The 14,086-nt window shown below is 36.9% G+C and overlaps 1 protein-coding gene across 8 annotated transcripts in view; it reads left to right on the plus strand.

The window, feature by feature from the left end:
- The window catches only part of ATG5 (autophagy related 5), a 126,461-nt gene that overhangs the window by 70,633 nt on the left and 41,742 nt on the right, over positions 1–14,086 (plus strand). For 7 of the 8 annotated variants that reach the window (XR_011074983.1, XR_011074982.1, XR_011074980.1 and 4 more), the window contains one exon: positions 3,405–3,499. Coding sequence is in view for 2 of the 8 variants with exons in the window: in XM_068551374.1 (XP_068407475.1) it covers positions 3,405–3,499 (95 nt within the window). In the remaining 6 variants the exon portion in view is untranslated. The remainder of the gene's footprint in view (positions 1–3,404; positions 3,500–14,086) is intronic. The other variant, XM_068551376.1, reaches the window with a different exon arrangement.

Raw genomic sequence — 14,086 nt, forward strand, 5'->3', positions numbered from 1 at the left:
CAGGAGATAGAAACCACACAGAGGGTTAAATAGGTTAAGTATTATATACTGAATGGTTAAACTCTGGTAAAAGAGTAACTGAAGATATAAGAAAATCATATCTGGTACCCTAGGGCTAAAGAGGAAGGTCACACTTAAAAAAGGAGTCCCTTCCCAGGGCTGGGTTTAGAACTCATTGGAGAACGTATATTCCAGCCCCTTGGGTTAGTAGAGAAATTCACTATTTTGCCCAGATTGGAGCAGGTCTGCAGTGGCTGGGAAGTCAGGAAGATCTGGAGTGCGGGCCACCAGCAACAAGTGGCACAGGCATGCAGAGGGACTGGCGTCTCTGTGGGAAACTGTAGGCCAGCCACCCATGTGGGCCTGCAGAGGAAAGCAGGGTGCTAATTCGGGCAAGGGGCCTTCGGTGTGTGTGTGTGTGTGTGTGTGTGTGTGTAGGCAGGAGCCCCTTTCTCCTGCAGTGTCCTTTCAGTACTCTCTACTGAGAAAGCTTAATGTGATTGTCACGCTAGAGATGCTTAAAGAAATTGTGTCCATTATGCCTGTGTATATATTGAAGGGTGAATTTGGAGCTGAGAGTCAGTAAATTGGTAATGTGCACAGTAATGTTTCTTTTTCCAGTTTACTTTTTTGCAGTATAGGTACGTGAAAGCTTTTTACTAATTACCTTTCTGTACTTTTTGTTTGTTTGCTTTCCTTCCTCTAGCCCTATTGACATTTTGAGTCAGATAATTCTTGGTTGTGGAGAGCTGTCCTGTGCATTGTGGTATGTTTAGCAGCATCCCTGTCTTTTACCCACTAGATGCTAGTAACACACACACATTGGTGACATCCAAAAATGTCCCCAGACCCACAGGGGAGCAAAATCTTCCCTGGTTAAGGACCACTGCTTTAGCCCATTTTTTTTCCCTCTGTCAGAAACAATATAAATTTTTCATTTAATAGAGGTTTGCTTGTGGTTTTTAATAAGTTATATTTTGATAAAGAAGGTATCTTAAATAATTACAAAATTTTATTTTTAGAAGAGGTATTAGAACTATTTAACTCCTTTTATTTCATCTGTAAGTGAATTAGGGCAGAATTTTCAGTTGATTTGTTTCTAGTCTAGCTATTAAGTTGCAGACCTAGGATTAGGATCTAAAAATTTTAATGAAAAGTTATATATGTAGTATTCTGTTATTCATTGATTCAGGAGCATATGTTGTGCATGCACTGTGGTAGGTGTTAGAGATTTAATGATGAGGCAGTGAGTAAAATTTTAGCAGTGCATGAAGAATCACTTTATGTAGCTATCACATTCTTGCTTGATACTTGAAAGTAGAAAGATACTTTTAAAAAAACATTGACTGAATAATTGATTCATACATGAAAGAATTGTGGTTAAAGGAGCTACTCTTAGCGTTAAGATGCAGTCTTGTGGTTGCAACTGTTGAAACGGTTGTGGGCTTTGAATCAGAAGACCAAGAGTCTTGTCTTGGTTCTTAACTAAACTCATAAAAAGCTGGACCTTAGTTGTCGTCTGTGAAATTGCCCTGGACTGACTGGGTTCTAAATTCCCTATCCTACCAGTTCTATTGTAGTATGTGTCTTTCCCCAGATTGGAGTTGAAAATGAGATTAGAGAAGGCCTAGAGCCTGTCACAGTCATCTAAGAAGAAACAACTAAACTTTGTTTTTTATATATAATTATGATGGCTTAAGCAGTATGAATAGATTGCCAGTAAATTGGGTTGAGATGAGTCTAGTAGTAGAGAATATACCAGGCTGACCTGAGATTCTGGAGTATTCATGTACTTTACAGAGATTTGATTCTGAGATAAATTTCTGTGTATAAAAAATATTTTAAGGTAGAAATCTGGGTGAGTTAAAGGCGTTAAATAACAACACACAGAATGGGGGAAAAAATAGTTGTGTATTATTTATCAGATTAAGGGGCTTGTATCCAGAATATATAAAGAACTCTTACAATACTCAACAACAAAAAGATAAACAACCCAGTTAAAAAGAGGACAAAGGATTTGATAGACATTTCTCCAAAAGAAAATATATTAATGGCTAGGAAACAAATGAAAAGATACTCAGCAGAATTAGTCTTTAGGGAAATGGAAATCAAACCATAAGGGGATACCACTTCACACCCACTAGAATGACTATAATAAAGAAGATGGGCAATAATGTGTTGGCAAGGACGTGGACAGATCAGAACCCTCATACATGGTTGGTGGGGATGTAAAATGGTGCAGCCTCTTTCAAAAGCAGTTTGGCAGTTCCTCAAAGCATAGCTACCATATGGCAGATAAACAGTTACTGTGTAACTCAGCAGTTCCATTCTTAGGTAATATGCCCAAGAAAATTGAAAATACGCATCCATGCAGAAACTTGTATGTGAATGTTCATGGTAGCATTAATCATAATAGCCAAAAAGTGGGAACAACCCAAATGTCTACAAACTGATGAATGGGTAAACAAAATGTGGTATCTCCATGCAATGACATATTATTTGGTAGTAAAAATGAAGTTCTGATACATGCTACAACATGAATGAACCTTGAAAACGTAGTAAGAAAAAAAAACAGATGCAAAAGACCACATATTTTATGATTCCATTTATATGAAATCTCTGGAATAGAATAGAGATTAGTGATTTCCAGGGGATGGGGGGTGAGGACATAATTATTAATGGGTACAGGTTTCTTTGGGGGATGATGAAAATGTTCTGAAATTAGATATTGGCAACTCTGAATATGCTATCAACCACTCAGTTAACACTTCAAAAGGGTGAATTTTATGGTATGTGAATTATATATCAGTAAAGTGGGGTTTTTTTTGTTTAAAGCAAGCCTTACATTTTTAAAAAGGAGTTGTTTAATCTAAGATTAAACTGCAACTGACAGTTATTTCTGACAGTTATTTCTTAAGTGTCAGTTTCACATTTCTTTCAAAGCCTGTCCTATAATTTTATCTTTTTTCTGTTTAATGTGTGCCCTGTTTGGTATTTTTACTTTGTTTCTTTAAACAATTTGTGGTTAAACTTTAGGTCACTTGAAGCTGTGCCTTTATAGTTTAGACAGTAGGAATAGGACCAAGGGAATCGAGACATTCATCTATACCTGATGTTTTTTGCTGTGGTAACACCAGTAGTCATAATCTGTTTAGGGTTTCTCTTATGAGAAAAAATGTCTATGGAAATATCTAGGAAAAGGAAGCAACAATAATGTAGAAAAAAATTAATTTTATATCTTGCTTTATGTTTAGTTATGGAAAGATAAGTTTAAGAAAAATAATATAGAAATAATGCCCTTTCAGAAACTTCTATGAGGATGGATGCTTAACAACTTTCCTCTCTTCATATGAGGTATTAAATTATAATGTTGTTCATTTTTAATGAATAATTTATCATTACAGACAGATTTGACCAGTTTTGGGCCATCAATCGGAAACTCATGGAATATCCTGCAGAGGAAAATGGATTTCGTTACATCCCTTTTAGAATATACCAGGTAGGAAGTAACATTTTTAACAGTACCAACTTATGGAAGCCTCGGACATCTTACTTCTTGAAGCACTCTAGTCCAAAGTCTTTTCAGTTTGCATAGTAACTGAATAACATTTATTAGGGTTTTCCAGATCTCTTCCTTTTGGTGGCCGTCAAATCAGAGACTGCACTGTGAAATATGTGACTCATTTAGTTGGTGCTCTTTATTTGCAGATTTTGTATTTGCAGATTAGCCTGCTTGCTAAAATTTATTTGCAACCTCAAAGTCAGTACTCAACAGTACTACCCTGGACATGTGCAGAGTGATGAAAAATTTGATTCGCCCATGTGCACATTTTCAGTGATGCTGTGCCTTCTTGTTTCTGCTCTCATACTGTAAACAAGTGACTTTTCCCAGTCTATTTAGTGCCACGTTCTTCACATTTTTGTGCTTTTTGTTGGTAATTTTGATGTTAAAAATGACTCCCAAGCATAGTGCTGAAGTGCTATCTTTATACAGAAACATACATAAAACAAGGTTATGTATTGATGAGTTGAAGACATGTGACCAGAGACTTGCAGTAACCCTTGTAGTCCCCCTAAGAGCAATGGTTCAGTATTTGTTAATTCAGTGTTTGCAGTAACTTTATAGAACATAAGTACCACAGATGAGAATCGACTGTATTTGTTTTAGATGATGGGTCTTCAGTGTTGTACAACAAAATAAATAGTAGCGTCTCATTACTGTACACTTTCATGGGGTTAAGAAGCTCCATGTTTCTGTAGAGTACTTTAAAACTACCATGTGTTTCCTATATAGCAATACTGAGTAAATTTTCATTGAATGAATGGTATCCAGAAAGCTAGTTGCCTATTATCATGGAAAAAGCAGTTAAGAATAGGAATTAGAAACACAGTATCACAACAAACATAGACTCTCATCTAGCAGGCCCTCCATTCAAACTCAAAGAGATTGTGTCATAACTTCCCTCTGTAGCCATTTTTACTATCTCACAGTCTTTACTCATTGTTACTTCTACAGTTATTTTTTAATCTTTTATAGCGCCATCAGATTAATGTGTGTTCCAAGAGGAAAACAAACTGTCCAACTGAAAAGTAAAAAACAAAAATCCCAATATACTCAAAGAATGAAAAGTTTTTATGACTTAAATAAGGTTGCTCCTCATTTATTTCATTAACATAATGGCAAATAGACTATGTTTAGATCATGGATTCATAATATGTACAATAGAAATAAAATGAGAAAAATGCCTGATGGAATAAGACCAGATGATCTAATTAGCCACACTCCTCTGCTTCCTTTTTTCAGGAAAGTAAAATTTTAATTCCACAAGTATTTGTTAAGCACAAATATTACCCACTGGGTTTGGAAATGCCATAATTTATTTATTTATACTTTATCTTGTATCATGAAGAATCTGAGGCAATTTACAAGAATATATTTTGTATAGTCACAAAATAGAAAAAGTTTGAAATTTAAAATTAGAGCCACCAAAGGTATAAAGTGGAAACCCAGCATGAAATGACCTACGCTATGAATAAGTGAGATCCTCAAATTTATTAAAATTGACCTATAAATTTGACCCCAAGCTTCCTTTTAGCCAGAGCAAAGGGGAAAGAAATATGATGAGATATAATTTTGTGTTTCATTTTATATATGATGAAAACTTACTAGGTCATCAGGAAAGCTAACTTTTCTTGGGCACCACCTAGGAAAGAAATTCTCACACGGCCTCATTTTGAAGGGACAGGGCAATATATCCTTTATACCTTACCTACAGTAAAAATATAATAATAGTTTCAGTGAAGCTGCTACCTGAAGTGTCACTCAGTGATAGTAAAGACAATGTGTCATAAGCCATGGATCATCCACAGTATAATAAAGACTTGGCGAAGTAATGGGAAGGCTAAGGCAGAATAAAATTTTAGGTTATTTTATGGAAGAATGTGTTTATCAAATAAGAAGGAAAGTAATTGATGGAGCAAGGCAATTGAGGATTGGGATTAACCAGTAAAGTCTAGCCCAAGAGAAGAGAGGTTTGCAGAGACCTGTTAAGGAAAAGGAAGGGAAACATTGTTGCTGCTCACGTGACAGAGTCTCAGTCTTCTCTGTACAGGCAGCAGAGAGGGGTAGAACAGTTTCAGCAACAGTTACGTTAAACAGTGGGCAAATAGGACAGTGCCTATATCTGCATAAAATAATGTGAGAAAGGTGGCAGGAAGCCTAGTTGTATAGAGAGAAGAAATGTCTCACGTTACATGAATTGGTACTGACCACCTAGGTATTCCCTAAGAGAACTTCAGGAGTGATTTTACAGAACTAGATTCAGTAGTGATACGCTTTAGTTATTCCACTGAGAAAAGCCAAAATCGAGTCAGATTTTATGGACTAAGTATAGTACTTATAGTGGGTAGGATCCTTTATGTGGTCTGTAAATCTCATAGGGAGAGGCTACGTCTTCACCATCACTGACATAGATATTGGTGATTAAAATACTGATTAAAAACAGTAACAGGTTATTACAGAATTTTAGCGTGGTCCTGAAGTTTTCTGAGTAGATTTCTTTTTTTTTTTTTTTTTTTTTTTTAAATGCAGCAGCCCACTTTGGGGTTGAACTTAGAAGGGGTGGGTAGATGGGGATAAGTGAGATTGACTCAGGTGGCTTGACTCTGTCCTCCTGGGGACCAGTGGTTATAGCATCACATACTTATGGAAATTCTGAAGCACAGTTTGGAAATCTCTTTATCTAGGCCTGGACAGGTTCAGTGATTTGCCCAAGTTAGGTAATTCTTGATCTAACTAGCACTGTGGATACACTAATACACTCAACATGCTAGTGATATCTCTGAAGGCAAGGCTAGTTTTTTTTGTTTGTCTGGGTTTTTTTGTTTTTTCCTTTTTAAATCTGTGTAGTAGGATTTAGCACAGTGTTACGTACACTGTAGGTGCTTCACAAGTAACTTACTTCGTTGAATCTTGGAATATTAAAAGCACCAAAGATCACATAATTCTGAAGCTGAAAAAAGACTTCATAGTTCAAATAATCCAAAACTGAAAGAACTAGCTGGCTTTAACAAGGATAGTGCTGTTGTAATAGTTGAAGAAAAAACACTTTTAAAATTAATTCAAATGGTGGGAGAATAGTAGGAGCAAGTGGAAAAGAGCTGTTGGAAGGGTTGCATCCAAAACCAGTGCATGATAGATCAAGATCACAGTTTTGCCTTATTCACCTAATCTGACAATTTGTGACTTCATGTAAACCTCTCTGAGCTCGCCAAGTTGTCAGATATTTGAGACATAGAGGCCAAAGCAGTTTCCCTTGAAAAACAGTTAGGTTTCCTACTAAGAGCACTGCACTAGAAGGGAGGCCTCTAAGGCCCTGTGGGTGGTGTGACACTGACTAGTTGTGTGTCCACAGGCGATTACTGTCTTGCTGGGCCTTCGTTTCCTCATCCACAAAATGAAAAGGGCATGACTGAGTGAATTTATACATCTGGTGGGAATTGTTCTTTAAAGAAGCCATATTACAGGTTTATCTAATTATACCAATGATATTCTTTTTCAAACACTTTATACTGCTGATTTCAGAGCAGATTTATTATTTTTACAGTAAGCACAGTTCTTCCCTTTATGGCAGTATTTACCATTCTTTTCTGGGGAAAATTGTCAGATGTATGCATACCTGTTACTGTCATATCATAACAGAAAAGGATTTAGAGAGAGAATGTGAGAGAGAGAGGGAAAGAGAATGTGTATGTGTGAGAGAGAATGGTTTTCATAAAGGTTTATAATTAGATAGAAAGTGGGAAGCTAGAGAATTCTCAAATTTTGCTTGACAAAACCTGGCTGCCAGGTGGTGACTGTTAGGGCAGAGCTTGCTGCCTGATCTTTCGTCTGTCAAGACAGTGGCAGCTTTTCCTCAAACAGGGAGAGACAGAGCCTCAGGGCTTCTTGGTTTTTATTTATTTATTTATTTTTGGCTGTGTTGGGTCTTCATTGCTGCGCATAGGCTTTCTCTAGTCGTGGCGAGCGGGGGCTACTCTTCATTGCGGTGCGCGGGCTTCTCATTGCAGTGGCTTCTCTTGTTGCGGAGCACGGGCTGTAGGCATGCGGGCTTCAGTAGTTGTGGCTTGCGAGCTCTAGAGTGCAGGCTCAGTAGTTGTGGCGCACGGGCTTAGTTGCTCTGCAGCATGTGGGATCTTCCCGGACCAGGGATCGAACCCATGTCCCCTGCATTGAAAGGCGGATTCTTAACTGCTGCGCCACCAGAGAAGACCCCCGAGCCTCACGGTTTTATTGGTTCTCTTTATTGACTTTGCTGTTGGCTTACCCTTACCTGGTTTGGTTCTTACTTGAACTTGATTAAAATTTTAGATGTGAGATGCATAAGTGAGTATAAAAATTTAGGAGTCTTAGTTTTTGCCCATTGTCCATTCTCTGGCTTTTTCCATTTCCCTATTTTGTATTTTTGAATCTTCATTCATGCCTTGACCAAAGGAAGATGGGATCTGCTTTCTGTTTTCCTTAATTATATGATCTAAAGGTAATACCATATTTCTACTGTTGACTCCTTTACAGCTGATTAGTTTGTGTGGTTGGGATAGTCTATTGATTAAGTGTAGCTTTTACTTATGTGGCATTTTGATTAATCTGTACTTTTCATTTCTTTAATATACTAGATGTAGATCTCTGTACTGTTTGAGACCTTAAATTAGTAAGTAAATTTAGATAAAACCTGAAAATCCAGGTTTATTAATAGGACAAATAAAGGGCATAATTTTGCTAAACTTTTTTTCTTTGCAGCATTCTAATAGAATTCCTCTATAGCAGGGGGTATAAAGGATAGGACAGTGAGCATGCTTGAGTGAGGCCCATTTTATCTTTGGGAGCCTCAAAACCATCTTAGGATGTAGGGATCATTATCTGATTTTACACGTCAGGAAACTGAAGCTGAGGAATTTTAAATCACTTGCTCAGGGGCACACATATGAAATGCGGAACAACTAGTATCCAGACGTAGGTGAGACTTACAAAGAAAATATAATTTTATTTATAAAAATTAAGTTTACAGAATTTTCAAGACATAAGTATCACATAAAGTGAAGTCCACTTTGACCAAACCTAGCAAATCTCTAACTGGTGATATTCTTTAAAGGTTGACTTTTATACAGATTGTTGGAAAACTTTAGTTCTTTCTCATCTGTAATTTGATTACCACGGGCTCAAAATGACTATAATCCAATGACGGAATTTTAGTGGTAAAAGTAAAATAGGTCCAAAAGTAGTTTAGAGATCCATTACAGACCAAAATGTGTCATTTCTGTCATTTACATAACAGTTTACTTTAGCGTGTGTGTTTCAGGTCTGTGTTCCTGAAATCCAGGTGCTTCATATTAGCCAGTATTCTAGAGATGAGGTTAATGGCAGGAAGTGCTTCAAAAATATAACTAAAATGCTATTGAGACGAGCACATGTAAACAGATGTGATTAATGAGGATATCTGTTAAAAAGACTTGTAAAGTGACTGTGAAGTCCTTAGGCATTGGTATTTAGGTTGTATAGTGAAAATTAGGCACATAATTTCTGTTTTTCAAGAAGCAGTGGATTCATAAGTGTTATCCTGCCAATATGCTACATGTAAGAAAAGGTTGTCTCGTTCATTCATTCAAGTTCATTTGTTCACCAATATTTGCATGCTATGCCTTATACTGTGCACAGGGGATGCAAGTGGTTATTAATATGGTACATCATCCTTTAAAAGTTTATAATCTAGAGGTGGAAAGAAATTAATCAAATAAGTATACAAACAGATTTTAAATCACAACTGTGATTGGTGCTGTGAAGGAGAGGTATATAGTGCAATAAAGCCTAATTCCTCTAAGGGGAATTTGATCTAGCTTAGTAGGGCAGAGAAGGCTTCTTTGATGAAAGTGTCATGTCTTTTGAGGTCTGACAAGTGGATAGAATTAAGGTAGGCAAAGAGTGATGAGAGGACCTTTGAAGGCAGAGGGGACATTGTAAGCATGAGGACAGCCTGCTGGTCTTGAGCACAGAGTTGGGGGCAAAATAAATATTTTGCTTATTTTTCTTTTGGGTTATTTATCTGATTTTACAAAAATTATTTTTATAGATATTAACCATTTTTCTGTCAAACACTTTGTAAAAAATAATCACAACTATAAAATTTGTCTTGATTTTTTATGGTATCTTTCTGTAAAAAGTGTTTACAAACCATTCCATTGGTTTATTTGTATTTTCTTATAACAGTATTATTTTTATTTGATTTTAGTCTTCTGATATCTGCTGGGGCAATTCACCCCTTACCTTTTTTTCAGTCTTTCCATGCTTAATAAGTGGAAATACATTTCTGTTTTAATTTTGGTAGAATTCACCTTTTTATATCATTAAATCTTCCTACATAAGAACATGGTACATCTTTTTTGTTTGTTTGTTTTTGGTTTTGGCTGCATTGGGTCTCCTTTGCAGTGCGCGGGCTTCTCATTGTGGTGGCTTCTCTTGTTTCGGAGCACGGGTTCTAGGCGCTTGGGCTTCAGTAGTTGTGGTTCGTGGGCTCTAGAGCGCAGGCTCAGTAGTCGTGGTGCACGGGCTTAGTTGCTCTGTGGCATGTGGGATCTTCCCGGACCAGGGCTCGAACCCATGACCCCTGCGTTGGCAGGCGGATTCTTAACCACTGCACTACCAGGGAAGCCCAGGTACATCTTTCTTATTCAGATTTTGTTTTTATGTTCTCAAATAGGCCCTGTGCCTTTCTTTTTAATTTATTTCTAGGTGTTTTTTAGATTTTGTTTTTCTTTATTTCATTTCCATGTCTAGATATTTATTTATGGCATCAACCAAAAAAACAACACCTCTTGCTGTCATTTTTATCAGCCATTTCTCGTTTGCTTTATCACATTGCTAGTATTGCATTGCCAAGACAGTATTGAATAATAAACGTTACTAGCAGGATTCAGCCTTTTTTCCCAGCTTTTTCCTTAGCCTTTGGGGATACATAGGCTCGTTGGTCCTTAGGCTCATGTCCACCCAGAGGGGAGAATATTGCAGAGGGTTTGTAGCTCCTCCATGTAGGTCCTCCCTGCCAACTCACCCCAATAGGTGCTTTAGCTCAGGAGAGCCAGCCACTGTGTTGGGCATGAGATAGATTTGGGAGTAGAAGGGAGAGGGGGAAGCATTAAGCTTCCATCCTCCCAGAATCCTCTCCATGTATAGTTGTTATCATGCTATTTTTTCATGTAAAGAATTATATGGCAGTAATCCTTGGGGCAAGGTGTCTAATACTTAATTCACACCCTAGCTGTGGCGATACATGCTACAATGAATATTAAGACATCTGTGCTTAAAAACAGGATTTGTATCTCATATGTAAAGACAAGAAAGTACAGAATGGATGCTCAGTTCTCAAAATAACTTCACTTCTGATCCAAGTGAAGATAACAGTTATAAAATGATAAATAACTTGCAAGTTGAGGGCATATCATTCATTTTCAGCTTTCTATATATAAATTTAAGGTCAGCTTATGAAGTTAATTTCTTTCCAGAGTATTTTTTTTCCTCTTTTTTATTTTAATAGATCTTTATTGGAGTATAATTGCTTCACAATACTGTGTTAGTTTCTGTTGCACACCAAAGTGAATCAGCCATATGCATACACATGTCCCCATATCGCCTCCCTCTTGAGCCTTCCTCCCATCCTCCCTATCCCACCCCTCTAGGTCATCGCAAAGCACCGAGCTGATCTCCCTGTGCTGTGCTGCTGCTTCCCACTAGCCAACTATTTTACATTCGGTAGTGTATATATGTCCATGCTACTCTCACTTCGCCCCAGCTTCGCCCTCCCACGCCATGTCCTCAAGTCCATTCTCTGTGTCTACCTCTTTATTCCTGCCCTGCAACTAGGTTCATCAGTATCGTTTTTTTTTAGATTCCATATATATGTGTTATCATATGGTATTTGTTTTTCTCTTTCTGACTTGCTTCACTCTGTGTGACAGACTCTAGGTCCATCCACCTCACTACAAATAACTCAATTTCGTTTCTTTTTATGGCTGAGTAATATTCCATTATATATATGTGCCACGTCTTCTTTATCCATTCATCTGTCGATGGACATTTAGGTTGGTCAGAATATTTTAAACATTTATTAAACAGCTAAGGAGAATTCCTTCTTTAGTAAACGCAGAGAAGAAGTTGAGCCTCTGTACTGTGCTTATATCTTTGTGTTCATCACAATGCCATACACATAATAGGTGCTCACTAAATACACAAACTGTATAACAAACTAAGGAAGGTCTCATTATCTATGAAGGTGGTGGTCATTCTGGTCTCATAGTAAATTAGACTGTAACATTCATACCATATATTTTTACTACAGAATTCTGGGCTGGATTCTCTGTTGAGTAAACTATCACTCTCTACTATTGCCCTAAAGTAGAACAGAGCTATATGAGATATATAATAATAATAAATCCTATTTGTTTAGCACTTTATATTTTGTAAAATACCTTCACGCTACCTCATTTGATCTTCACAACAGCTTTGTGAGGACAGAACAAATACTATTGTCTTTTTTTAAGGTGGAAGTTAATGACCAGATAAAAGACACAAAAGCTAGTGAGCAGTGGAGCAGGGACTAGAGTGCAAATCTATCTCTGTGTAGTATATACATGTGCCCATATTATAAAGGGATATCTTTTTTGCAAGAAGATGAATGTTTATTGAGACTTTAGCAGTTGGATATGAGATTAATGTTTTACAGGCATAGGTTGGTTCAATTAATGAAGAATTAATTTGGAGCACTGATTTGAGTTTAAAGGCTTAAAGAAATAGAGTCCAGCATTCTTTTCTTTTTGCATTTGTTGCCTTTGCTTTTGGAGTCAGATCCAAAAAATTATTTGCAAGACCATGTCAAGGAGCTTACCACTTTTCTTACCATTTACTGATATCTACAAGCTTACTCTTTTCTTCTAAGAGTTTTATGGTTTCAGGTCTTACATTCAAGTCTTTAATCCATTTTGAGTTAATTTTTGTGAATGGTATGAGAGAGTGGTCCAGTGTCATTCTTTTGCATGTGGCTGTTCAGTTTTCCCAACACCATTTACTGAAGAGATTATCCTTTCCCCATTGCATATTCTTGGTGCCTTTGTCATAAATTAATTGACCATATACATATCTGTGGATTTATTTCTGGGCTCTCTATTCTATTCCATTGTTCAATGTGTCTGTTTTTTTGCCAGTACTATATTGTTTTGATTACCATAGCTTTGTCATACAGTTTGAAGTCAGGGGGTCTGATGCCTCCAGCTTTGTTCTTCTTAAGATTGCTTTGGCTATTCAGGGTCTTTTGTGGTTCCATATCACAAAATTTTAGGATCAAATATTCTAGTGGGTTATTTTTTTGAGATATAATTCACATCCATAAAATTCACCCCTTTAAAGTGTACGGTTTTAGTATTTCACAGTTGTGCAGCCATCACCACTATCTACTTTCAAAACATTTTCATCACCTCAAAAAGAAACTCCATACCCATTAGTAGTCACTTCTTTTCCCTCCTCTCCCTGGCCCCTGGCAACTACTAATTTACTTTCTGTTTCTGTGGATGTGCTATATGGACATATAAATGGAATCATATCACCCATTAGTAGTCACTTCTCTTCCCTCCTTCCCCTGACAACTACTAATTTACTTCCTCTTTCTGTGGATGTGCTACATGGACGTATAAATGGAATCATATCATATGTGTCTTTTTGTGTCTGCCTTCTTTCATGTGGCATAATATTTTCAAGGTTCATCTGTCTTGTAGCATGTAGTACCTCATCCTTTTTTTAACTAAGTAACATTCCATTGTATGGATACATCACATTTTGTTTAACCATTCATCGGGTTGATGAATATTTGGGTGGTTTCCACTTTAGGGCTGTTATGAAGAAAGCGCCTATGAACATTTATGTACAAATTTGGGGGTGGGCATATGTTTTCACTTTTCCTGAGTATATACCTAGGAGTGGAACTGGTGGGTCATATGATAACTCCACATTGAGCCTTTTGAGGAACTGCCATATTGTTTTCCAAATCGGTTGCACCATTTTACATTCCCACCAGCAATGAATGAGGGTTTCAGTTTCTCCATGTCCCTGCCAACACTTGTTATTGTACATTGTTTTGATTAGTTATCCTAAGTGGATATGAAGGGGTATTTCATTATGATTTTGATTTGCATTTCCCTAATGACTAATGGTGTTGAGCGTCTTTTTATGTGCTTACTGACGGTTTGTATATCTTCTTAGAAAAAATGTCTCTTCTTTGCTTATTTTTAAATTGGGTTGTCTTTTCATTGTTGAGTTGTAAAAGTTCTTTATATATTCTGGATCCTAGACCTTTACTAGATATATGCTTTATAAATAGTTACTTCCATTCTGTGGGCTGTCTTTTTACTTTCATGGTCATGGCCTTTGAAACACAGAAGTTTTTAGTTCTGATGAAGTCCAGTTCTTTTTGTTGTTTTTACTTATGCTTTTATGTTATCATATCTAAGAAAACCTTGCCTAATACGAAATGATGAAGATTTCCTC

Source organism: Eschrichtius robustus, chromosome 9 (assembly GCF_028021215.1).
Source record: "Eschrichtius robustus isolate mEscRob2 chromosome 9, mEscRob2.pri, whole genome shotgun sequence".
Taxonomy (NCBI): Eukaryota; Metazoa; Chordata; class Mammalia; order Artiodactyla; family Eschrichtiidae; genus Eschrichtius; species Eschrichtius robustus.